The sequence below is a fragment of the Aulonocara stuartgranti genome (genome assembly GCF_965226115.1).
Source record: "Aulonocara stuartgranti genome assembly, chromosome: 17".
Taxonomy (NCBI): Eukaryota; Metazoa; Chordata; class Actinopteri; order Cichliformes; family Cichlidae; genus Aulonocara; species Aulonocara stuartgranti.
The window spans coordinates 23,184,038-23,211,400 of record NC_138953.1 but is presented as its reverse complement, the minus strand read 5'-3'; the positions used below and the strand labels follow the sequence as shown (position 1 = coordinate 23,211,400).

Sequence of the window (27,363 nt, the reverse complement as noted above, 5' to 3'; positions counted from 1 at the left end):
AAACCACAACTAGATAATACATTTAACAGCTTTATTTTTATGTCAGGCTCAAAATATAAAAACATCTCATGTAGTGTATAAAACACTTTAAAACAATGAATTTAGTTCGGCATAAAACGGCAATATGGAACGACACACAGGGAGGAATCTGAAATGCCATACTTGATTTGAAGAAGCAACACAGCTCATTTATGTTCAACACCTTCAGCACCATATTGGGATGCAGTCTGACCCTAAATGCATGATGATGGTCATCAAAACACAGGGTTTCCATCAGTTTTCCGCAGAGCAACACAATGTCATCTTTCACAACAATACTTTTGATCTTACAAAAAAGCAGAATCTCAGACACTACATCTGTACAGATGATAAAATCAGGGCGGTACTCTGTACTGTGTGTTATTATCCACTTAGCTGAAAACAAACTGGTAGACAACACAGCTCCAAGCAAATTCTGGACCTTCTTCCAGCTCTCCAAGTGTCACCATCTTTCCTGGTCCTAAAGCTAATCTTTCCAGACTAAAGGACTCCCAATGCTTTATTTTATTACTATTATATTTATTTTTACTTGTGGTGTACTGCAAAGGTACACTCTGTAAGGCTGCATCTTTAGCCTGAGTATGAATCTCAAAAAACACTTCCTCCATTGAGGAGACAAAACTACTCACAGTAGATTGGCTTAATCCAGCTGCCCTGAGCTGTGCAACAGCAGAGGCACACCTATCCAAAGTGCTCTTATTTGACCTTTTCAGATGTTGTGGGTGTTTCTTCTACATTAGTTGACATCACCTCCCCTGTAGTGCTAACTTCTTTAACTGCCACATCAGGCTGTAGATTAACATCAGTGTCAGCCTGCTGGTCAAAATAGTTAAGGTGTTTGGTATTTAAATATTTTCTAAAACCTGTGGTCTGGATGAACATGTACATGTTGTGAAGCATAGTGTTGTAAGATGTGCCAAACACAAAATGTGCTTTAAACAGTTCATCAACAGTACCAAGTGAAGAGGTAGACTTGCATGGCATGGCATTCTTGTCAAGAATAATGAAGAACCGGTGGATGTCATTCTTTTTCACCCCAACAGCCAGGAGGTAGGGTTGAGTGCTGGTAGTGATGGAATCAAGGTGCTCTTGGATATTTGTTCCAGTCTGAAAAGACAAATACAGACAGGCAATAAGAATCAAGTGTTTCTTAAACTGGTAATTCATAACATAAAAATAGAAAAGAAACACAAACCTTCTTGAAGACCACAAGACGCCTTTCTGCTTGAGAAGCTGACACCTTTCCTGGTCTCTTCCGACCCTGACCAGATGGTGGAATCAGATGTAATAGCAATAGAATTGCTGAGAGGTCATTGTCCCAGCCTGCAAAAATTATTTGTTTTTAATAAAGTTGAGTCATCATCAACAACATATTTCAATGCATTGATAAAATGTTTGAGTAGATCCAAAAGACAAAAAGGATAACTGTTCTGTGACAAACATTATATATGCTATGAATGTGCTAATCAAAGAAACAACAGCTCACCAATGTCAGCATTAACTTCAGTGGCATCCTCAGGTGAGTCAGCTGCCAGCAAGAGTTCTTCCAGGTCACTGGTAGAAGGAAGCTTTCTGCCTTGTTGGATAATCTTTCTTTTGAATGTTGTTGGCCACCTCTCCAGCAACCTGCCTGATACATCCTCACCAAACATCAGTACAAAATCCTGTTCGATCTGTAACAGGGATAGAGAATTATATCTGCTATCTACAAAATATTAAAGTGTGTTTACATTGTCAAAGTAATGACAAATATTCACCAAGCCTTTGATATCTTTGAAACGTGGAAAAACAGACAGTATGTTGCTTGACAGCAGGAGGCCAAGGACCATGTTGTGTCGATAAACAAATGTCAACTTCATCTTCTTCTTGACTGTGTCTTCATCAGCTGAATGTTTCATCAGAGAGATTGCTTCCTTGCACTCATCCTCACTCAGTAACTTCTCTGTAACAAACTGCAACTCTCGTCTGACAGTTGGTCCACCACACTGGTCTTCACTCGATGATCCATCTCCTGGTGCTAGACAATATGAAATACATCTTTATCAAAACTAATAACAACATTTAATAACCATTATTAATAAAGAACCACAATGTGGAACTGTATTATGTATTTCCACTGAATTATAAATGTTACCTCCAGATGATAATCGCCTCCCTTTAGCAGTGCATCTCTGTATGGCTTTAATCCTCCAGGCCAAGTACCCGGTGCTACCCTCGCCATCATAATAATGTTCCTTGGAGAGTGATATGTACAGACACTGATAAATGAATAAACAAAATAAGTTATGTAACAATGAAGAGTTGATAAGAACATACATTTTAGCAGGATTTAAAATGTCCATCCATCCATTCGCTTCCGCTTATCCTTTTCAGGGTCGCGGGGGGCGCTGGAGCCTATCCCAGCTGTCATAGGGCGAGAGGCAGGGTACACCCTGGACAGGTCGCCAGTCTGTCGCAGGGCCAACACACAGGGACAGACAACCATTCGCACTCACATTCATTCACACATTCACACCTAGTGACAATTTGGATTATCCGATTAACCTATCCCCATAAGCTGCATGTCTTTGGACGGTGGGAGGAAGCCGGAGTACCCGGAGGGAACCCACGCAAACACGGGGAGAACATGCAAACTCCACACAGAAAGACCCTGGCCTGGTGTTGGAATTGAACTCAGGACCTTCTTGCTGTGCGGCAACAGTGCTAACCACCGTGCCACCGTGCTGCCCGGATTTAAAATGTTTAAACGTGATTTTGGTTGTATCAGTTATTACTATGGGCTACCTACACAGCCATTTTTGGAGTACAGGCCACTGAGGTAAGAGAAAAAGGTTACAATTCCTCTGGCATACATTTCTTTTACCTGTTGTGGTGGTGATGTACTGCAAGATCAAAAGGAAAAGAACTAGTCAGCTTCCCTGGAATTCATAGAGATTTAAAATAATTTGAAAATGATAGTAAAATCACAGGGCCAGAAATAGATTACCCATTTTTTTCTGTCAAGTATGTTGACCAGTATGTTTTTCTTCTGGTTTCATCCACCAGGGACTTGGTCCGATTGTATTCATTTATTATACGTTCTCCACCAGGTTTGCTGGTGAGAATCGATTCCACCAACTGGAAAACACAATAAAAAAAAACATTCTACATGTTGATATAACCACTGCAGTTCAGAGCACTTAAACTACAAACAAAAATGACACTGTTAGAAGAATGTGGAAATCTGCTAACTCTTACTTGCTTAACTTCTGCATCCAGCTTCTGATGTTTCCTCAAAGGGCTGTCTGAAAGGATGACCATATCCTGTGAATCTGATGAATGTGGCGATGATAACTGGGACTGCTCAGGAGACACTTCTGCAGCAGCTGTTTCCAGACCTCAAAAACAGGAGCAAAACAAATGAGTTTACATGGTCCCTCTATAGACACATTTTATAAACTCTTTTTAATAAACAATGTAATAATGATATTAAAAAATGACATCCAGTGAAACACACATCACTCAAACAAACCTTTTTCATATTTGATGGTTAATACCCCAGTTGAGGGATCTGTTACTATATCCTCAAATATATCATCATCCAACTCAGTCCCTGAACTATCAAAAACTTTCACTCCTTTTGTTACAGCTGGCACACCAAACTTTGCAAATGCTGGAAACAAGCACACAAGTTTGAGTAAACAAAAAGATTACATGACATTAGGGCTGCTCGATTATGGCAAAAATGATAATCATGATTATTTTCACTGAAATTGAGATCTCGATTATTTGACGATATTTATTTAACCCTTACGACCTACTATAGAACCAAGTCCGCCAGAGCTTATGTTATTTTTTTTACATGTTGTAGTGCCATTTGTGGGAGCATTTCAAGTTGCTATACAACTGTTATAGCCCATATTTTAATAATATGTATGCATTAAGTCCATAGTAACTACATTAATTGCAAAAAAGTGCAATAAACTACAAAAAAATTGAAAATCGTTTTTGTTTTTTGTTTTACATACATTTCTACTTGGAGAAATTTAAGAGGTTTATCCCTCAAAACTTTAAATACAAAAAAGTTGCAAAAAATAGTTTACAACAACAGGAAATTTATTTTGAGTGTCTTCATAGTTTTATTTTGGAGATACACCAATTTTTATATACTGCAGGAAAAACGAAAAAACAATCCTATGATGCAAATTCGCAAAGAAAACAGCAGGTGCATCAAAATAAACTATTTCTAGCAGTGCAATTCGAGTTCTAAGCAGAAACTATTCAGAAAAGTCAAACGTGACTTATAAAAACACCAGTATAAGCTTTTAAGGCCTATAAGTAAAAAACTACATTTTCCACGAAAATGACGTCACTTTCGGTTTTGGCCAGGAAATGGCGGACATGCTATAATTCGTGCTGACGTCTGTTTCACTGTGGGAAGTGTTACGAACAGCTGATCAGATCGGCAAAGCGTGTTTCTGGAATATTATGTTTTTGTTCCTGCAAGCGCTTTTTATGCAGTTTTTGCAAAGCTATATGTGGAAGGAAAACGTGACCGAGGACAAGCTGATGGCATAAGATGTAAGTACAACTCCTCTGGTTTCATATGCAAAAAAATTTATTGCACTAGCTTACACGGTTCAGGTTCTACAGGGATTTAAAAATAGTTACACAAAACGGAGCGTGCAGCTCTGACGCTTTAAAGGGTTAACAATAACAACGTATTGAATAATGACTTTAAAAAATAATATAAAATGGTGTGCAACACCACTGAAGTTTTTTTTACCTCTCTTTTCAACCAACGGCAGTCACTGTCGTCTCCAAATAACTTCTGCTTAGCTTTTTCAAAAGTGACTCAAACAAATTAAAACTAAATTATTAAGCACCAGTAACATGCTTGATAAGTGGTAGATTAGGAGTTACACTCACATTATACAGTTTTTCCACTAAATATACATTCGTAGCTAAGATGATTCCAAAACGTAGATCATTTTCAATTAATCATAAAATGCAGTTTGAAGAGACTAAATAACAAAAAGAACTTAAAGCACATTGAACACCTTTTTTATACCATGTTGGTTTCTTACCGGCAATCAAAATTCCTTAAGGCTTGGCTCAGATACTCTAGCAAATTTCTGCACACCTCCCAGTTTTGCTTTAAGCAGCATGCTTCCTGTAGACAGTAATTTCTTATAGTCAGTGCTCTTCATTGAACTACTGTAAACAGAAAATGTGAATATTAAACCAGTCCCATAAATACCAGTAAAACAGCCTTGCATTGTTATTTCTTACACTGTATGTATGTCAACCCCTTGGCTGTAGTTTTTAAGCCCTGTACTACATGAGTATTTCACCTACATGAAATATATTCCTCAATACAAAACTAAAATAATTACTAGTACTTTTACCATTTGTCTGATCTAACTTAGCACTAGGGAGTCAGTATTTTGTTCATCTTTAGTTTAACATACTGAACAGTCTGCTAACCAAAATAATGATAATGGATTGGATTTATATAGCGCTTTTCAAGGCACCCAAAGCGCTTTACAATACCACTATTCATTCACTCTCACATTCACACACTGGTGGAGGCAAGCTACGGTTGTAGCCACAGCTGCCCTGATGCAGACTGACAGAAGCGAGGCTGCCATATCGCCATCGGCCCCTCTGGAAAAATGGAAAAAGGTAACTTGTGTCAATACCATCATTAGTTAACATCAAGTTAACTCACTACAAATACAAACACTGCCATCTTAAGTTCAAACTACTAAAAGAAAACATTACAAACTGAATCCTGGATATTTTGGATACTTTATCAAGTTTATACTGCCTGCTGGTTGTAATCACTGTAACTGTAAAATCGCTAAAGACAGCGGAATTGAAATAAGACAATAACCTTACTGAAAACGACCTCTATAGCTAGGTATCCAAAAAGAAGTTAAAGATGTAACATTAGTGTAAAATATTAATTAGTTAATGATTGCCTTATATAATTTAAAATGTAGCAATAACAAGCGAATTGCCCGTGCACCAAGGTTAGCCAAAATGCTGTTAGCTAGCTAATGTTAATATGTAGCTCCCAACACATGGAGGGTTTAATTTAATGGAATTTCAAACATGCTAGAACACAACACAATCACCACTACACACTGAAATAAATTAACAAGCCTTACAGTCTTAGCCAACACTAATTAACAACCTTACGTTAGCATACAGACAGTGTCACATTTGCTTCAGGTACAAAATGAAATATATAATAAACATGGACAAAAGGAATGTAACCTTATTTTAACATGCTACCTGTGTTTAAAATGTCAAATTGTTGGTTTTAATAAGTGAATATGAATAACTTACGTGTAACTGATGTAAAGAAAATGGCATTGTGAAAAATTCTCTCGGTTTGAAAAGGAGTCTGTGGTGGGAGGAGCTTTCTATCTAGAGTAACATTGACACTCAGTCTTTTAACTCCGCGCCCACACTGGGAGGCGTTTTGCTCCAGCTGTCGTTATAATGACTCTATTAGAGTAAATACACTTTAACACTGCTGATTTAACACTGGGAAATTTACTGTGTACAATTTCTACAGGACGAATTATAACTTCATTATGTATAAAAGCTCCTGTGGATAATTACTCCTATTTGTAACTTTACACAAGAGAAAGTTTGCTGTCACACTATTTATAACAGGTTGGGTTTTGTCCTCTGAGTTGAGCCTTGCAGTTTATTGAAGAATTTCCTCTAAAGTAGCTGTTGATAAAGATTTAAAGTCCTGTTTATATACAGAAATATTCTTTAGTTCATGTTTTTTTTTACATGTCTGCCTCAGTCGATCAGTAGAAGATCTGGCACAGGAAACTAGATGATGAAAAAAGGGTACGAATACACATATATATCTGTATCTATATAGATACAGATATATATATACACACACACACACAGGTTGCAATGTAGTATTTTCATTTTTTCTTAGCATTTCTTTAACGTCTTGGTGCAAAAGAATACCTGCATTTGTGTGTAAAGAAATGTTACATATGTACTAAAAACAGTTGGAAAAAAGAACTACAAATTTGGAAAGGAATTTATTCATGTTCTTACTCATAGATGGAGTACATGGTTTAAAAAACACTGAGGAAACAGATATGAGGCGGCTGTATCAACATAAAAACATTAATACAGTTAAAAATGAATAAAAAGTTGCACGCTTAAACTTATTTCTCTACAGTTTGTACAATTAATCCATGTAACAATAGGTTCTCTCCTAGTATAGTAGTTATTAAAATATCTTTACATAAAAATAAATTTTTAAGTACTCTCCAGTGGAAGTCTGTTGTGGCTTATGTTTCTAAATGACACAACCATAAAGCAGCCCACAGAATATACAAATATGTCTTTTATAAGTGAATGTTGGCTCCCACAATGGCCTGTTAAGTTATTGCAAAAATAATTTACTGCATAATATGTCAGATTAGAACATGTGATAAGCACAAAACTGAAGGGGAAACAATAAAAACAAAAATTAAAAAACAAATACTAAATTAAGTTAAAGGATATTTCTTACTATACTATATAATTGTATAATGTTGCGTTTGATTGCAAATGAAAACCCACCAAGAAAAAAATAAAGAAAGAAAAAGAGAGAATAGAGTTTAATTTATTCAAAACACATTCTTTTCTTTTATTTAAGCTGTAGCGAGATTCAAATGGACAAAAGAGAAAGAAAAATATTACAGATTTGTTTTATTAATCATGAATAAACTTTATTATACACAACTCTAAATTTCAGTTGGTCTTAGTCAGATGTGTTTTTAATTAAATCCTGCAACACTGTGCTCGCTGCCATCACTTTATATCTTAGTGTGCAATTCAAATATATACTTATTACAATATTTTTCCCCCTTAACTCTCAACTCGCGTTTTTAAAATGTCTGTGATCATATTTGTCCGTTGACTTCTGTCTGGGCCTCGAACGATTCATCAGACAGGTTGGCAGCCTCCAACTGATGCTCCAGACTTTCATCATCGCCTCTATTCTGATCAACTCTTATCTTAAACTTAGTGATGAACTCATTACTGGCCAGCGCGCCCTCCTTTTTAGGGCATGTGGGCTTTGATAACAGCCGGCTTTCCAGTCGCTCTGCAAAGAAAATTCACAAAACATTTCTTATTTGGTAAGCTTGTTAACAAATTTTAGTTCAGTTTTGCTGAAAGTTATAGCATGCATCAGGTAAGAAGCAATTGGTTTTTAAAAAGCATATACATTCCCCAAAACATTTTTATTATGTGCATTTTGGAGAATAAAAGATTGTACACAATTTCCCTTTTTAAAGTAAAAAGATTATTAAGTCTAATTCTTACTTATTCAGTAAAGTATTGAAAAATCATTATTCATAAAATATGCACATTACAAAATTAAAGTTATTCAAAAATTACTCAAGTACTTACTCCAATACTCACATTATTCAAGTAAATTTAATTTTTGCCAAAGTAATGTCACATAAAATCTTAATCTTAATCTGAATAAGGGATTTGAACCCCACACAGATGAAAGCTTAGCAGTGAAGCTCTCTCTTAAAATTTGAGTTATAAAGTCAGAAGTTATCACTGACAGAGATCCATGTTCTTTTAACATAAGAAAGAATATTTGCTGAAATTGACATTAATCCAAGCCCTTAAAACGCCATTTTGGATTAAGCATTTCCTTTTAGAAAAGTCTTCAATGAGCAGGAAGCTCCAGTACTGAAAAAAGAAGCCAATATCAACTGCTAAACGTGCTAAAAGTAAGTAAGTCCCCGTAGACTCAAAACACATACAGTATAAAAGTTATAGGTTTCAGATCTGAAAAGTAAAACAAATGTCAAAGTGCAAAAAGACTTGCTTGTTTGCTTGTTTGCTGTGTTTTGGTGAATATGTGCCCCAGTGTGGTGGTCAAACCAGGGCCAAATGAAACTTGCTCTTGTTGAGTATTCATAAAGCTGTTGTGTTGCATGTGTAGTTCATTGTAAATAATTGTACTTTGTGTGAAGTAGTTTCAATAAAACAGAAAAGAATAGTATACTTGTTTGTTTGTTTTTTTATTCTTGATCTGTTCACATGTACTTAGCAAGTACATAAAAATGAAATGCAAGGTTCAAAGAATTATCTTTATGTTTACCATTAGAGAAAATTACATATACTCTAAAAGATAAACAAGAAATTTTCCAGAAAATTTGGGGGCGCTACATCCAGTATATTGGGACTAAAGATCTATCTGGTTTACTGTGTGAGACAGGGACAGCCTAGCTATTCCCTGTACAGGACCACAACCATATGCTGCAATCTGAAAATTATTCTTTAAAATCTGTCAGAGGTCTCATGGACTCAAGTGCTTTCATTGAATGTACCTTGTGTTTCGTTTATTGTGTAAATTTGTTTGTGTATGTACTTTATATATGTATATATGTAAAACTTTAATAAACATAATGTTGAAAGAAAAAAAAAAAGAAATGCAAACTATTTACATGTCAACACACAGCTGGCATCAATCTTGAACCACAAAATGAAACATTACAGGCTATTTAGAGCAGCACGTTGTTTGGAGAAGTATTTCCCAACAACTTCAGGAAGGCACACTTTAAGGAAGAAGTCTTGTGCTTGCTTTAAACGCGGTTCCCAGAAATCCACATCAGGGAAGATGCGTATCACAGCAAGGTCTCTCTGTGTCCACACAACTAGGTCACAGTGGTCGTCTGGGTTCCCACTCCACGTCCTTATTTCATACGGGTCCACATTACCAATGCACGCAATTTTTTCAAAGTACCGTCTCTTGGCGTCTGGGCGCAATCGGTCGCGATACAGCCCTTTGTCTTTTGCGCTGATTTTGGTTCTGGCAGTCCGAATTCCAACACTCCAACATTGTGCGCTTGTTTTGCTTTCTGGCCTACTGACATGGCACCGCGATCCCACAATGCACTGCAACGTGACGTCAACTCCAAAGCCCTATATTCAGCCTCCCACCGGTCTCTTCGCCATTGTGAGGGGCTAGCTTCGCAATAATAGAAGTTTGACTTGATTGATGCGGGAATGTTCCCAGCTAGCTAGCGTTCAGCAAGGAGGCTGCAGTGCTGCATTATGGGAACTGTAGTTTGTGTGTTATTAGCGCCTCATATCGCCGGCCCATGCATAACAATAATAATAAATCTATATAAAATGATCTCGCAGGCTAGATATAAATGTCCGGCCTTGAGTTTGACACATGTGTTTTAGAGCATCAAACAAATCTTAATATTAAACAAAGCTTAATGAAAGCTCCGTTTGTCTCATCAGTCGACAGAATATTTTCAGAAAGGATCCCCAAGGTGTTATTTGATAAATGTGAGATTAGCCTTTGTGTTCCTTTTGGCCAGCAGTGGCTTTCTCCTTGGACTCTCCCATGGATGCCATTTTTGCCCAGTCTCTTTTAAAAAAAAATGTTTTATTGTTGAATCATGAACTCTGACCTTAACCGAGACAGGTTAAGGCCTGCAGTTCTTTAAATATTGTTCTGGGTTCTTTTGTGACCTCCTGAATGAGTCGTCACTGGGCTGTTGGAGTAATTTAGGAAGGCCGGTCATTCTGGAAAGGTTCACCACTGTTCCAAATTTTCTCCATTTGTGGAAAATGGCTCTCTTTGGTTTACTGGAGTCCCAAAGCCTTAGAATTTGGTGTGATGTGTTGCTTTTTGAGATCATTTAGCGTACTTGAATTTGTCTCACAAGATCTATTTAAGTGATTGCTTGATTCAACAGGTCTGGTAGTAATCAGATGATGAAATTGAATTTAGCTTTCCAAAAATCTTTGATTAATCACAGTTAATTCATGATTTAACAAAAAGGGGCAATTACTTTTTGGATAGCGTTTTTCCCTTAATAAATGAAATGATGATTGAAAAATAGCATTTTATTTTTCTTGATATCTTTGTTTAATTTTTTTTTTTTTGGATAATCCAGAACAAATGTGACAGATATGCAAAAGCTAAGTTATCAGGTAGGGGGCAAATACCTTTTCAAACAGTACCTTTTTACTCGTGGACAGAGAAGACTCGGCCAACACTGCTCTGTTTAATAATCTATTTATCTTTAATCTGGACCAATATGATTACCTGTGGTTACCAGAGGTATCTGCTGTGTTCTAACTGTTCAGAGATTGTCACGAGTACTTTCTGGCAGCAATTAGTGATGTGTCGGTCGCTAACGAAATGGCTCTTAGAGCCGGGTCTTTGACGTGAACGACACGAGCCGGCTCCTTATCGCCAGCCATGGGTCTCTCTCTCTCTCTCACTTTTTTTTTCTGCTTCACTCAGCATGCGAGCCTTGTGCTTTGCACTGCAGAGGGGGGGGGGGGGGGGGGGGCAGTAGTTACACTCACAGTAGCAACACTCACAGAGCAGGAGGGAGAGACAGAAAGAAAGCCAGGGACAACAACATCACATTAGAAAGGTATAGTGATCATCCACGACTATTTTCAGTTGCAGATGATAAAGGATTGAGAAAGTTTATTTATGCAGGCCCATATGACAGAGAATATGCATCTTCTTTTTGTTTTCATAGTTTAATTTATATGTAATTGTGTTGTGGTTTGCAGTGTTTTGTGTTGTTTCACTTTAAATTTGTTTAAAAAGAAAAAGCTGAAAATTTAAATAGTTAAAAGTTGAACTGTGAATAGTTGGTTTTTGTATTATATGATTTATTTATTACATTTTATGTGGAGTGAATAAAAAAAAGTATATTTACGGTGGCCCCTAGAGACAAAGCAGCACGTACAAACTTCAAAACATGTACGAACCCTGAAGCGCGTACAAACTAAGAAGCACGTAAAAACTCAGAAGCACGTAAAAACTCCAAAATACGTACAAAAGCCAAACAGAAGTGCTCCAGGATGCTAGGGGCAGTGTTGAGCTTTTGTTACCTAGAGCTTTTGTTACCTACCTACACAAGCCGGCAAGTAACAACGACCGGATATGGTGTGTGGTAGTAACAAGTAAATGAACATTTTTTTAAATTATTTGAATATATATGAGTGCTTGTGTATAAATACACAAACAATACACATATGCTTTCAATTGTGTAATTTAAGTGATCTAGGTAGCTCTGTTTTGGAATTTCAGTTAACGCTAGAAATGTGTTTTGGAGTTTGTACATGCTTTGTCTCTAGGGGCCACTGTATATATTTATATATAAACATATATAAATAAAACCACTTTTTTTTACATTAGTAATTCCTTTTGTGCATAATTTAATATCATTGTAATAATAAATTAATTAAAGCAACAAAACAACCAGAAAGTAGTGGTGTGCGGATCGATACTGAAATATCGATTCTTCCGATACCAGCAATTTATGTTCTAGAATCGATTATCATATTATAATATCGATATTTTAGTACTCTGGGGTAAATTTGTAGTTTTTCCATTAAAATGAACGCAGTGGAAAGAAACTATACAATTCGGATCGTCTAATTTGGAAGGAACTACTTCCTCTTACGCCTTTCATAGTCATATGCGGAATACGGCTGTATAAATGTGTCGCAGCCCCTGGCGCACACTCACAACAATGGCTGAGCGCAAACAGAGTCCTGTGTGGACACGTTGTTGTGGCAACACTACTGACCTCGTCAAACACCTCGGAGTAAATCACATCACAGAATATGATAAGCTTATGTTGAGGCGAACTGAAGAGGAGGACAGGGACAGGTGCTGCTAGGGCGAGACAGACGTCTCTCGCAGAGTCCTTTAGTGCTGCAGGCAGGCAACATGCTCAAATAGCGCACGTCAGTTTTTTTTATTTCTATATGATTATTCTGCATTATTAAACAATAAAAACAAGTTGTCTGTCCTCTAATCATTATGAAGCAATATGGTTATGTTATTATTACAATTACATAATACAATTATATATTGTATTATGAAATGCAATGAAACATTACGTTTTTGTACAGAGTATCGGTATCGGATCAGTATCGCCGATACCACCCTGAATTTTACTTGGTATCGGATCGGAAAGGAAATCAGTAGTATCGCACATCACTACCAGAAAGAGCCGGTTCTCTAAAAAGAGCCGGAAATCCCATCACTAGTAGCAATGCAGCAGCTCCTCCTTTCGTCCTCTGTTTGACCCTAACTCAAATAACCTCACATAAATGTGGGAGTCCCTCTTTCGAACTCAACCTCTTGTATGAAGTTGTCAGGAAAAATACGGGAGTAACGTCAATACCACTTTCAAAATAAAAACTGAGCAAGAGTGATATATTTTGTAAATCAATCCATTTTTGGAAAAATGTCCTCAATCAAAATTTTATACTAACTTAAATGACGTTAAAATCTTTGACGGTAAATTTTGGGGTTTGTAATTCTTTTCACTGGATTTCTGTTAAGCAAAGACATAAATAGGTTCCAAAACAATCGCCAATGAGGCTTTTATTTTTGATGGTCCAAACCGGATAAGCTCCTGTACATTCCGGTCGTCTTGACGTTACCGCTTCGCCTCTGCTTGATACGGAGGCTTATCCAGCAGACGGAGGAGTCGCGCGCTCAGAACTTCAGTCATGTAAGTTTGATACTTCGTTTCATTTTTAGCTCGCGCTCATTTAAAACAGTCACTAATCCACCGAACGCGAGTTTAAAGTGACCGTTCTCTGTGAGCCCTGTGCCAGATTGCGCTTAAAAATGTGTAAATTAATTGAATCTGCTCTATTTTAGGAGAATAACAACTTGAAAAAAAACCCCGAATTCAATAGGCTCTGGACTACATTTCGGCTTCGACTACATACTTATAAAAGGTTTTTATTCCCAGTGATTCATGTTACCAAACGCACGCACGACCAGCAAGTGGGAATGTTCTCTTTGCGCTCTACAAACCTCCCGTCAAACATCTGTGGCTATACGTTTACCTGCTTTATCCTAAAAGATTGAAAGCGAGTTAAAGACTTTTTTATGACCCACTAAGAAAAAAAAACTTCTCGGGTGTAGCAGGTTTGATTGTAATGGTTTTCAGTTGAGCTTCCACTGGCCAGAACAAATGGTCTGAATACGTAATACATGGTGGTGAAAGCTGAACCTTAACGCACCGTTGCAACCAGATAATGCTTCATTACCTAACGATACAACATGGGTGACAAACATGCGGTCCCAGAAACATGCTGTTATGTTATCTGGCATTTTTTAAGGGCGTAAGAAGACCCTGTCTTGCACTCAGGCATATTTTCTTTAGGTGAACAACTAAAGAATGTACCTTTTTACACTTAAAAGCACTTACTGTAAATTCATATGATTAAAAATAATTTAAAGTCTTACAGAATTAACTAAAGCAATCAACAGTGTCCAAAACATCCATATATTGTGTTGAAGAGAAATCAACAGAAGTCCAACTAGGGCCAGGCTGTACTTTTGTGTAATACCAGTTTGTACCAGAAGGTGAGTCAGCGTAAACTTTATTTTAAAGGCAAGTTTTTATTTTACAATAGCAGACTCGTAAAAATTGAAGCTTATCAAATAAAGGAATATCTAAAATAAGATGGGGAAAGTTTGTTTTATTTATGTGTGCATTTTAAATACAGTTTTTCTACAGTGGTTTTTACTGATTGAGATGGGCTGATGAATGTTGATCTAGAATCTGTGCTGGCTCAAGCTTTCTGCATGTCAACCTGTCCCCGGAGCACAGCAGTCACCTTGCTAAGCTGATTAAATAATAATTTTTATGTGCTGCATACAGGGACCACTGTTCTCCTTATCATCAGGACTAAACCCTTTTGTGAATTAGTAAACTACTCAGACATGATTCTGTTACTTTACCAACTAACAAATACCAGAAAAAAAGAAATAACTATATATATATATATATATATATATATATATATAATGGGAAATAATTGTAACAAACTCATTTTAACAAAGTCTCCTGACTTTTTATTTATTGATATGGGGCAGGAGAATGTGCAGAACAAGTTGTTATTTAGCCTCTAAATTTAAGGAGGTTAGCTGGAAATCCAGCAATCTGTTGCATAACTGTTCCCCAGAGCTCACTCTTTGGGAATTCTCTCATTCCTACAAAGCTGTCACAACTGCAAAATGTCAGATTTTTTCCACTTGACACTCAAATGCCACATCTGAGTTTCTGACTGATTAACATCACCTGATGTGAGGAAACAAGAAAAACCTCCACAGTGTTTCCTTTATGTTCAAAGGAATCAGAGGAGCTTGGTGTAATCAACACTAAGCCAAAGTACACTCCGAGCATTCATTAACTGCAGGTCCTGTAGCGTAACCATAAAATGTGTTAACAAAGGCAGCTTGTTGTGCTTCATATTTGAGCTGATATGTGCGTCTTGTCCAGTCGATATTGAGCAGGAAGCGACATTCAGTGAGTGTCTGGAGGCTCGACGCCAAGGAAGTTTTAAGCTTTGCAATTTTCCTGAATACTGGTGAACTTTTGTGTACCAGGTTGTACATTTTTCTGAAATAGCTTGAAGAAGAAATGGTTTTGTTTATTTAAACAAAACCATTTCTGTCATCCATCCATCCATCCATCCATCCATCCATCCATCTTCATCCGCTTTATCCGAGGCCGGGTCGCGGGGGCAGCAGCCTAAGCAAAGAGGCCCAGACCTCCCTCTCCCCAGCCACCTCCTACAGCTTATCCGGGGGAACACCAAGGCGTTCCCAGGCCAGCCGAGAGATATAATCTCTCCAGCGTGTCCTGGGTCTGCCCCGGGACCTCCTCCCGGTGGGACATGCCTGGAACACCTCACCCAGGAGGCGCCCAGGGGGCATCCTTGTCAGATGCCCGAACCACCTCAGCTGGCTCCTTTCGATGTGGAGCAGTAGCTGCTCTACTCTGAGCCCCTCCCGGATGGCCGAACTTCTCAACCTATCTCTAAGGGAGAGGCCAGCCACCCTTCGGAGGAAGCTCATTTCTGCCGCTTGTATCCGCGATCTCGTTCTTTCGGTCACTACCCACAGCTCGTGGCAATAGGTGAGGGTAGGGACGTAGATCGACCGGTAAATTGAGAGCTTCCCTTTTACACTCAGCTCCCTCTTCACCACGACAGACCGGTGCAGCGTCTGCATTACTGCAGCTGCAGCCCCAATCAGTCTGTCAATCTCTGGCTCCCTTCTCCCATCACTTGCGAACAAGACCCTGAGATACTTGAACTCCTCCACTTGGGGCAGGAACTCATCCCCGACCCGGAGTGGGCACTCCACCCTTTTCCAGCTGAGAACCATGGCCTCAGATTTGGAGGTGCTGATCCTCATTCCCGCTGCTTCACACTCTGCTGCGAACCGTTCCAGTGCGAGCTGGAGGCCCTCACCCGATGAAGCCAACAGAACCACATCATCCGCAAAAATCAGAGATGAGATTCTGAGGGCACCAAAGCGAAAGCCCTTCGCCACTTGGCTGCGCCTAGAAATCCTGTCCATAAAAATTATGAACAGAACCGGAGACAAAGGGCAGCCCTGGCGGAGCCCATCACCCACCGGGAACAAGTCCGACTTATTGCCGGCAATGCGAACCAAGCTCTTACAACGGTTGTATAGGGATCGAATGGCCCGTAGCAATGGGCCAGACACCCCATACTCCCGCAACACCTCCCACAGGACACCCCGAGGGACACGGTCGAATGCCTTCTCCAAGTCCACAAAACACATGTAGACTGGTTGGGCAAACTCCCATGCACCCTCAAGTATCCTCGAGAGGATAAAGAGCTGGTCCAGTGTTCCGCGACCAGGACGAAAACCGCATTGTTCCTCCTGTGTCCGAGGTTCGACTAGCGGACGAACTCTCCTTTCCAGCACCCTGGCATAGACGTTCCCAGGGAGGCTGAGGAGTGTGATCCCCCTGTAGTTGGAACACACCCTCTGGTCCCCCTTCTTAAAGATGGGGACCACCACCCCGGTCTGCCAGTCCACAGGTACTGCCCCTGATCTCCACGCAACATTGCAGAGGCGTGTCAACCAGAACAGCCCTACAACGTCCAGAGCCTTCAGGAACTCGGGGCGGACCTCATCAACACCAGGGGCTCTGCCACCAAGGAGTTGTTTAACTGCCTCAGTAACCTCGCCCCCGGAAATTGACGGGTCATTCCCCTCATCCCCAGACTCTGCTTCCTCCTCGGAAGACGTGTCAGTGGGATTAAGGAGGTCCTTGAAGCATTCCTTCCACCGCCTGACAATTTTCCCAGTCGACGTCAGCAGCGCTCCGCCAGCACTATACACAGTGCAGGTAGAGCACCGCTTCCCCCTCCTGAGACGCCTGACGGTTTGCCAGAATCTCTTCGAGGCAGTCCGAAGGCTCTAAGAAGGCTGGGTACTCCGAACTGCCTGCCACTCGGCGCAGATGACAGTCAGGATCCGTTCCCCGACCCTAAGGCGCAGGGAACAAACCCTCTCATCCACCGGGAAAAACCCCAACGTACCGGTAGCAAGCCGAGGGGATATTAGAATACCCACCCCAGCCCGCCGCCTCTCACCAGGGGCAACTCCAGACTGAGACAGAGTCCAGCCCCTCTCCAGGAGACTGGTTCCAGAGCCCAAGCCATGCGTAGAGGTGAGCCCGACTATATCTAGCCGGTACCTCTCAACCTCACGCACTAACTCAGGCTCCTTCCCCACCAGAGAGGTGACATTCCATGTCCCTATTGCCAGTCTTGGCAGCCGGGGGTCAGTCCGCCAGGGCCTTCGCTCCTGGCCACCACCCGGCACACAATGCACCCGACCCCTATGGCGCCTCCTGCGGGTGGTGGGCCTGCGGGAGGATGGGCCCATGTCTCCTCTTCGGGCTGTGCCCGGCCGGGCCCCATGGACTAAGGCCCGGCCACCAGACGCTCGCCCTCGGGCACCCTCCCCGGGCCTGGCTCCAGGGCGGGGCCCTGGTAATCCTATCCCGGGAAGGGTAAACTGTTCCCTCGATATTCTTTTCATAAGGGTCTTCTGAATCGCTCTTTCTCTGGTCCCTCACCCAGGACCAATTTGCCATGGGAGACCCTACCAGGGGGCAAAAGTCCCCAGACAACATAGCCCCTGGGATCCCTGGGACACACAAACCCCTCCACCACGATAAGGTAGCGATTTCTGTCGGTTGAAGACAATTAATCAGATTTACTTTATTTTTATTTACTTTATTGTAAGTAGTTTGTAGTTTTATTCTATTTATTGTTTCTTATTTTATTTTTATCCAGAATTATTTTATACATTCATTGTTTTATTAAAAAATATTGTATTTGTATTTTTTATATATATATATTCTCTGTGACAGTTTTTTTGCTAATAGTGATGCTGTTTTATTACTTTGTGTTAGGACTGACCCATATGACATAGAGCAAGGCCATTCGTGAGCAACTCTCACAACATTAAGACAAAGCCGGGAATATCTGAGACTGAGAGCCACGTGCCAGCCTAAGACTACAGTTTTGTAAAAATGAATCAGCAATCTACACAGGGGGAAACATGGCCACAAAATCCAAATAGGCTCTTTTTTTTTTCTTAAATTAGCGAATATTCTCAGTTTAAACATTTGATTTGTTTTCTATGTGCTGTAATCGAAAAAGGGGGATGCACATTTCTGGATTGAATGCTGTGTTAATAGTGTTGTGCTATAATGCAGCTGCAGCTTCCTGTAAGTTGCAAACATGGATAGAAATCATCATCAGAAATATAATTATCACACATTTTCTCGAAAAATCGTGATGGAATTTTAGCTGCATGAATGCTACACAAATAACGTTTTTAGTTAACTAATTAATAATAATGAATTAATTCTAAATCTCCTTGTGGATGTTAACATTTCTACTTTGACTTATGCTCAAAATTATCTACACATGCAAAATGTCTCGTTATGGGGGGATTTTAATCATGTACATCTCATCTGTGTCCATAAAGCTGCCTGAAAGCATGAAATGTTCTAATAGTGGACGACCTCTATTTTTTTTTTCCCCTTTCTGGATCCTTCATGGTTAATGAATCTGTCAGAGCAGATGAGGAGGAGGAGCGTGTGTGGAGCTGCTGACTGAAGTCACAACATTGTTTTTGGTGGAGATAATCATGTTCATGGTGTTAGAATGAATGTTTTTAAGAACACGAGTCATGATTTGGCATTAAAAGGTCACTGCTGGAAAACGTGTTATCGTGCTGGAACTCCCCGAAATTCACATCTGTAGGCATCCAAAGTTCATAGTAACTGTCTCCCCTTTATGGATACTTCTTTTTTTTTTTTTTTTAAGTTAAAAGACATTTAAAACAATTCAGCTCTGTGGTCAATAGACCAGTGAAAAACAACAAAATGTCAAAGGGTGGCAGAAATATTTGGCCACAAATAGTTTGCAGCTGTGTTATGATGTCATGAATTTTGTAGAAACCAGTGCTTTTTCTTTCCTGTCTCGCTCAGAATGGGAAGGCGATCTCTGTTAGTGGCTCTCCTGGCTGTAGCTGTTGGAGTTTACCTGCTGCCGTCTCCCATCGACCCCAAACCACATGTGTAAGTATTCACACTTTCAGCTGGAGTCCCTCCAACGTGACTGCGGAGCGCTTCAGGCCCGCAAACATGGTTATAGTGGGAAGTGCAGCAGATACAGTTAATAGCCTTTTAAAAGCGGGTGCAAGAACCAAACTGCTGTTTTACAAGCAAAGTGAAACCACTGGATCAGATGTGTATAAGGAGAAGATTTTAAGGGCAGACCAGTCAAAGTCAGATTGCATTTTTATGTTTTAATTCAATCAAAAATGCTTTTTGCCTCTGTGTATATAGAGAGTAGCTTTCGTAAAACCATGTATTTACATTTTTACTTTCATTTAAGGTTCAAAAACTATTATAATAGCTCATAACACAAAGTTCATCTAGCTCTGTGCTGCTGTTCAGTTTTCCTGTATTGTTACCCACGGTTTGTTTCCTCAGACTGAAGGGGCCACCTCCGGCTCTGGAAGGGCCGCTGGCTGTCAACACCCGTCTGCAGAAGGGTCGTAGGCTGTTCACTGGGAAACTACACGGACCGGAATCCTTCACTGCTGATGAGCATGGTGAGAGAGTTTGTTTTCCCCCTTCTCTCTTATTCCTGTGTGAAGACATCTACGTGCAAGCTACATATTGATGGAGTGTGTGTTTCAGGTAATGTGTACACGGGCACAGTGGACGGGAAGCTGTGGAGAATCGGTCCTGACGACAGCCTGACCTTCATCACTCACATGGGACAAAATCTACCAGAATGCGGTTGGTGTTTGTTCAGGGATGACTGATCCTTCCTCACTTTCCTCCTAACTTTTTGTGGTCTTGATAACTTTACTGTGTAGCTGTTGTAATCTGTGACATTATGTCCTTCAAATCAGCAGTTCATCTTTTTTAAATAGTATGAAGATAAAAGCTGGCATTTAATAGCTGACTTCACATGACTTTTAAAGTTAAATTTTAACTTTGAGTATCAGAGGGCTAATAGGAGCTCGTATGTCTAAGGGGACAGTCAAAGTAGCTCAGTGCTTCATTTGGTTAGAAGAAAATTGGATGATAATGAACTTTGGCAGTTAACAAGGATTCATTTACCTCAGTGGAAATAACCCAAACCAGATGACTCGCTGAATTTAGCTACAACAACACTGGGAAAAATGTAATTTGCAGCACACATGAAACCTGAATATTAAAGGTGATGCATTTAATTATTCAGTAAACCTTTATTTATAATTTGAGGTTTATTTTTTAGTATTTAAAAGCACATATGAGACTAATGGAAATCATTAAGTTGATTTTTGCATGTCAAAAAGACACAAAAATGAACAACATTGAATGTTTTCACAGCACCACATGTTGTGTGTCTGCAGGGAGCAGTACAGACTATGAACCTGTGTGCGGTCGCCCTCATGGCATCCGTTTGGATCGTCACGGTCAGCTGATTGTTGCTGACTCTTACTTTGGGCTGCACAGCGTGGATCCCAAAACCGGAGAAAAGACTTTACTCCTGGCTAATTCAGAGGGTACAGAGTGTGCTAGTTGTGCTCCACATGCTGTATGAATCCCTTTAAGACCAGTAAAGTCATTCTGTTTGTCCTCAGGAGCTGATGGCGTTCCCTTTACCTTTTTAAACGGGCTTGAGATTTCCTCCCAAACTGGAATCATCTATTTCACGGACTCCTCCAGTCGCTGGGGACGCAGGCACGTCAAACTGGAGGTGAGAAGGAGGTCTGGGCTTTAAAATAATAATCCAAACACAATTTTTACTATAGATTTGCACAAAGAAGATTTGGAAACAAAGGTGGGCAGCAGCTCTGGTCTTCTAATAGATCGCAAAAAGGACTGCTGATGCAAGCAAGCGCCATTGAGGATTGTTTTTTTTCCCCTTCAGAGTTGCTTAGTAACCACAGCACTCAAAAACACAAGAGGACACTTAAGCTAGTTCTTTGTCTCTGTTCATCTGCCCAATTTGCCAAAAAAAAGGAACCAACAAGAGTCCATTCAGTCCTGCTGGTGAGGCTTCAGGAAGCACTTTAAAATCTGATTAACCTCTCACAGTAATTATGTAAATTAGAAATATGATTTCCTGGTTCACCGTGGCAGTCGACTGCCAGAGGGATGACCATGTTTTATTTTATGTGGAGTTTGGGTGGTAGATAGTGAGAACCCTTTTAACATAAGGTGGAACCGTTACTGTTCAAGACAGAGCTGATGGATTCTCTAGTGAGCATTATTACGGTCATTAAATGTCACTCTCTGGATAAGGGAGTTATAACACAACCAGAATCCACCCTCTCTGTGCAATCTTGCCCTTGCCCCGTTTCTGTGGAACACCCTCCTTCAAGATATTAGGCAGGCATGCTCTGTGGAGGTTTTTAAAACTAAGCTGAAGACACATTTGTTCACCCTATCTTACATGTCTTAATTCTATGGCTTTTAGTTTTTAAATTTTTACTGTTTTTAACTTGTATTGTGTCTTTTACCTGTATTGCTTTTATTTCTTTTTTATCTTTTTAGTTTCAAATAGTTGTACAGCACTTTGTTTGAAAGCGCTTTATAAATAAAGTTATTATTATTATTATTATTATTATTATTATTATTATTATTATTATTATTATTAAATGTAATAAAATAATGTAATAAAACCATTTTTCTAAATGTTTTTCATAAGCCAAGCAAGAAAACCACAACAATCAGATGGCCCCTATGAGCAAGTACTTGGCAACAGTGGGAAGGAAAAACTCACTTTTAACAGGAAGTAACGTCCAGCAGAACGAGGCTCAGGAGGGCCGGCCATCTGTCATGACTGGTTGAGAGCAGAGGGAGATAGTTTCTTCCTTATTTTCAAGTAGTAAGAAATTAATAAATGAAGATAAAAGTAAATGTATCTCAGATAAGCTACGATTTGTTCAAATAAGCTAACTGAAGTGAAACAGGCAAAGAAACAAATGTAGTTTTTTGTGTATTTTAGGTGATTCAACAAAGCAGAGCGATGATAAAATGAGCAGCATGAGTTTATGTAAACTAAAGAGATAAACTGGAGCTTTATATAAATGGCGTTTGGATACATTAAATACAGAGCTGTACAAAATCAGGCTAAGCTGTGCTAAACCGTTCAAACTGAACAATTCTGATTGTTTTTCAGGTGATCGAGCTGAACAGCCTTGGCCGTCTTCTCTCCTACAATCCCCAGTCAGGAAGTGTGACTGTGCTTCTGGACTCTCTCTACATGCCGAACGGCATCGTCCTGTCACCTGACGAAGACTTCCTGCTACTGGCGGAAACCAGCATTGGACGTATACTGAGGTTTGGATTGATTAGAGGATATTATACAAAGTTGCATTCATTTTCTGGAGGCCTAAACTAAGCTTTTCCCTTAAAATGATCTTTTTTCCCCCCAAAAGGAAGAAAAACTCAAATCAAGAAAAATGTTTTGTTGTATATCAGGTTTTGGTTAAAAGGCCCAAAATCTGGGACCAAGGAGGTCATCATGGACAATATGATTGGTTATCCCGACAACATCCGCCTCAGTGACCACGGTACATTCCTGGTTGGCATAACAACACCTCGCTTTCGGAAGTTCATGCCACCTTTCCTGGATATGATTGCTCCGTACCCAGTGATCAAACGCTTCCTTGCCAAGGTCAGTGAGTTTTGATTATGAGGATAATGTGCTGATGGGTGATAAGAAAAAAATGTGAGTCAAACCTTCACTTGTGTGATTATTGGCAACTAAACAGGATCTGCTCTATTTTTAAAACAGCCTTTAAGATCTCAGATAAGTGCTGATTTCATCCTGGTTTTTGTGTTGATAGCTGCAACTCAGTCCAATTAAATTAAGATTATTTAAATTTAATAATAAAGGCGTCAATATAAGATGTAAATACACAGAAAAAAAGTCTGTAGTTTCTGCAAATAACCAGTTAAAATATTGTTTGGCTGGAATTGCGAAATGACTTCAGTTCCCCAAAGCAACAATAAAATTTGAAATTAGTGATGTTGGATTGAGTTGAGTATTTAAAAGATCCGGCCAAAAATGCCGATGATAAAAACAAAGCTATTAAAAAAAGTTGTCAGTTGACTAATAGGGATAAATATAGATCAGCTTAAACTATCACCTGAAAATTTTAGTTTAGTAAAGTATTAATCACTTAAATGTTTATTTTTTGTTGTAAAGTAACAAATAAGCTGTTAGTAGCTGGGACATCTTTTGTATTGAGAAGCTCAATGCAGATTAATTAATAATGAAAGGTTTTAGCTGCTTCCCAGCTTAAGTTCAGAGGTTCTGTTGAGAAGCAGTGTAGTTTCATCTATTTTCCCATAATGCATCTGGTCTCCGTGATTCTCAGTTATTTATAGTGTGGTCAAGCTTTGTTGCTGACTGCATGGTGATGAGACAGTGTGAAATCTAACAGGACAGGGTCAGGGCCTCTTTAGCTGGACACACACAGACACTAAATACACTGCTCCGACACACACGGACACACTTGAATGAATTCATCCCAGGACACACATCTGAACTGTTGGTGAACTGCTTCAAGGGTGAAAATTAAATCAAAGACATGGCAACAAAAGAAATGGTTCAGTTCAGACACGATTTGATCTCCCAGGAAAATAAAAACTCGCTTTTATTTTAAGTTTATACGATTTTAGCACAGTGGACATATCTCAATTTTAGTCTGAATGAAAGAAAACACTGACACGTCTTTGTCTAATGTTGTTTCCTGCCACTCCCTGCAGCCTGACACCATCTCCGGTTATAGTTCCACATGTATGCAAAGCTAAGTCAAACAAAGACAGCACTCCATGCAAAGATCTTAATAAAAAAGGGAACAGGAAGTATTAATGTCTTTCTTTTTTTCTCTCCTCTCCTTAATCATCATTTCGTGTCCTGTGTTGTTAGTAGCTGTAAGCCTCGGGTCTGGTTTTTATCTGGAAATTATTGGGGGGGGCATAACAAAAAGTGGAAGACTGTAAATGTGTATAGTATTATTATTTATTATTTATTTCAAGTGAACAAGAAAACTTTTGAAGAACTCTTTCAGAAGTCATTCTTTATGTCATGTGTCTTCTATTATTAGCAATTCATTAGGTTGATTATTGTAAATTCATAGATTTTTGTAGTCTGTAAGATGCACAAAAGGAGTCCAAATTGATGTCTTGAAATTGCTAATAGCAGTACTCCATTAAAGTTTTCTTTGTCTACTGTCATATGTAATGAAGTAAAGCAGGAAACTGTCACATTACCAGATTTTAGCTGTACATTCTGAGTTATTCTGAGCTAAGTGCTAAAGTTATTTTACACTTTAGCACTAATAGTAAACATTCAATGCGTTTGTGTTTCCAGGTGGTTCCCCTGAACTGGTATAACATTCTGCTGCCACGCTACGCTCTGGTCCTGGAGCTGGGATTGGATGGCGAACTCATGGGAACGCTTCATGACCCGGAGGGCCGCCTCACATGGGCCATCAGCGATGTCTTCCAGCACCGAGGGAGAACCTACCTGGGCAGCACCGACCTGCCGTTCCTTCCCATCTTGGAAGGCTGGGATAGCTAATGATGACATATAAAGACTCTTTTCGTTTTATGTGGATGCAGGGTTCTTCACATTCACATTAGGACAACCACTAGTGTTTCCAGAGCAGTAAACTAAGAAAATATGATAACCTGAAGACATTTTAAGACACAGTGAATCCACCCCTAAAAATAATGAATGTCGAATCTTTTCCTCTAAAGACACGTAGTGTCCAAAAAACACAGGGCTACGGATGAATCCCTGAAATACTGCTCAGTTTAAAGAAATAATAATAATTACACTCCCTGTTAAAAGTGAGTTTATCCTTCCCACTGTTGCCAAGTACTTGCTCATAGGGGCTATCTGATTGTGGTTTTCTTGCAAATATTTTAGGGTGTTTACCTTGCAATATAAAGTACCTTGAGGCAACTGTTGTTCTTATTTGGTGTTATATAAATAAAATGTGATTAAATGATCAAACTTATGTTTGACTTATGTTCATATCTGACCACTGTAGGTTAGAAACGATGTAGTTGGGGAATGGGATTACTGAGCAGATTAAAGTAAACCTCTTTTTACTCAACAATCAAAAGCAGAGAAAGTGTCTTTTTCTAGATGTGAAATCAGATTAGAAACCTGCGATGAACAGGGGATAAATATATCCTCACGTAAATAGCTTACGAGTTGTTTTTGCACTGCAGGAGAAAAACTGGAACACAACTGTAGAGACACCTGGTGGCTTTCCAACCATCACTGACTTTAATATCATCACTCGTTAACCCTAGAACACTAATTTCAGGTGATTTTCACCCATCCAGTTATTAAATAGGTGGCAATTTCCAAGAGAATTCATTTGGTAAACAAAAACTTTTATCGTCAGCTGATCAAAAAATTAAATGTTTTTGTTTCTTTTCACGGAACAGAAGTTTGATACCATCATGGGGAGGCTCGCGGCTCTCCAACGGGAGATTGAGAGACCAGTGTCGGAGTGTTAAAGAACAGCTTTAAAATTCTCCTGAGCTGCTCGCATAAAAGAAAAATCAACAACATCAACATGCGGACACCACGGCGCCAGCTGCACGGGCCCAAGGCTGGAGCCGAACAAAAACTCCCTGATAACAACTGTGTGATGACAATTCTTCCCATCCCATGCAAGGCCACCTGGGTTGGCTAGCAGACTGTTTACTTAGCCTGATAGGGTGAAGGACACTGTCTCAGCTGAACTATGGACACGCACACACATACACTTACACTGATAAGCACTCACACATTTCCCTTCCCCTTCTAATGCCTTCGATGCTTGTTGCCTCCTGGGAACACGAGGCGGGTCTGGGCCCGCGCTGGAGAGTCGGCGCAGTGGCAGGATGGCTGCTGTGTTGCCTGGGATTACTCCTTATCCCCTACCCAACCCTGTTGCTGGTCACGTGCTCTATAATGTTGTACTGTGGACATTTATGTGCTTTTCTGTGCAGAGGAGGTTTTTTTTTTTGTTTCCTGTTCTCATGCTGTCCTCCTGTAGCCCAGCATGAGTAGAGGTCTCTTTTTTCTTCTTGTACTTTTCCCATTGTAGTGTCCATTTCAGTGGTTTTTCTGTAATGCAACCGTTCTCTGACTTGTATCCCCATGTGATGTCTGTGTTGTGTGTGTAAGGTCGGGGGGCGGGTTCATTCCACTGCAGGGCAACCTGCCACTGCATATGGCGAATACAAATTTGAACTTGAACTGTCCCCGGCTTACATGTCCCAGGTATGTATGGACCAAAGAACACGCTGAAAACCGATAAAAACCCTGAAAACCATACATTTCACACCTGAGCCTCAGCTCTCGCGGCCTGGTACCAAACGACTCACGGACCGGTACCGGTCTGAGACCCGGGGGTTGGGGACCGCTGGGGTACAGGGTCCCCGCATACCTTTTTTTTTTTCTTTTTATGAGACTTATAGGGGGTAGTAAAAGAAGAGTACTTCAATTTGCCATATATTGTTGTACTTTAATATATTTTGATGGGAAGTATTTTTTGTCGGGTATATTGGGTAAAATTGGGTGATAGTGTTACTGTTCTTGGGTTAAATCCATTAGGTTTGGTTCACCATTACTGCTGAGACGCGGGCCTGGATTGTCAAATTTCGCTAACTTTTCTTTCTACAGAATTTGAAATGAACCTAATAAATGTGAATTTTGGACTGTCTTAAACTTGGAGGTTTACTGTTAATATCATGTTGAAAAGTTAGTCTTTTAAATAAAACTTTTACATTATTTAACATTCCATTGTGACTCTGTCCTTGGATTCAAATTTTTTTTAAAAATACATTTTTAAACCACAAATCTTTGGCTTTTGGACGTTGTTAGTTTTTTGTAACAAATTTGAAAATGACCAAAATTTTCCAT

At 39.7% G+C, this 27,363-nt stretch overlaps 2 protein-coding genes across 3 annotated transcripts; one reads left to right on the top strand and one right to left on the bottom strand.

Annotated features, from left to right (window-relative positions):
* Positions 1-735: 735 nt before the first annotated feature.
* Positions 736-6,521, bottom strand: LOC309692305 (uncharacterized protein; the record flags this gene model as incomplete). The annotated part of the gene is made up of 11 exons (XM_082510659.1): positions 6,373-6,521; positions 5,592-5,685; positions 3,551-5,191; positions 3,277-3,416; positions 3,026-3,156; positions 2,903-2,921; positions 2,174-2,273; positions 1,797-2,056; positions 1,526-1,712; positions 1,235-1,362; positions 736-1,146 (listed from the first exon to the last, which is right to left on the bottom strand). Exons 4-11 carry the CDS (start codon positions 3,337-3,339, stop codon positions 736-738), a joined length of 1,299 nt encoding a protein of 432 aa, XP_082366785.1. The 5' UTR covers positions 3,340-3,416; positions 3,551-5,191; positions 5,592-5,685; positions 6,373-6,521.
* A 6,950-nt stretch (positions 6,522-13,471) lies between these two features.
* LOC309692343 (adipocyte plasma membrane-associated protein) lies at positions 13,472-27,241 on the top strand. 2 transcript variants are annotated; one of them, XR_014272283.1, is made up of 10 exons: positions 13,472-13,577; positions 19,410-19,499; positions 19,917-20,038; positions 20,127-20,228; positions 20,831-20,983; positions 21,062-21,177; positions 22,606-22,766; positions 22,908-23,103; positions 24,808-25,774; positions 25,899-27,241. XR_014272283.1 is itself a non-coding variant. In XM_082510710.1 (9 exons), the coding sequence occupies exons 2-9, from the start codon at positions 19,411-19,413 to the stop codon at positions 25,015-25,017; spliced, it is 1,149 nt and encodes a 382-aa protein (XP_082366836.1). In that variant the 5' UTR covers positions 13,472-13,577; position 19,410; the 3' UTR covers positions 25,018-27,241. The 2 variants fall into 2 exon arrangements, 1 of the variants encoding a protein (XP_082366836.1); XM_082510710.1 differs by having other exon boundaries at positions 24,808-27,241.
* The last annotated feature ends 122 nt before the right edge of the window (positions 27,242-27,363 follow it).

Excerpts from the sequence above, each read along its gene's own strand:
- LOC309692343 (XM_082510710.1), top strand. The coding sequence starts at position 19,411 with ATGGGAAGGCGATCTCTGTTAGTGGCTCTCCTGGCTGTAGCTGTTGGA. Across the intron at positions 20,229-20,830 it reads ACAAAATCTACCAGAATGCG|GGAGCAGTACAGACTATGAA; the intron begins GTTGGTGTTTGT and ends GTGTGTCTGCAG. Across the intron at positions 22,767-22,907 it reads AGCATTGGACGTATACTGAG|GTTTTGGTTAAAAGGCCCAA; the intron begins GTTTGGATTGAT and ends GTTGTATATCAG.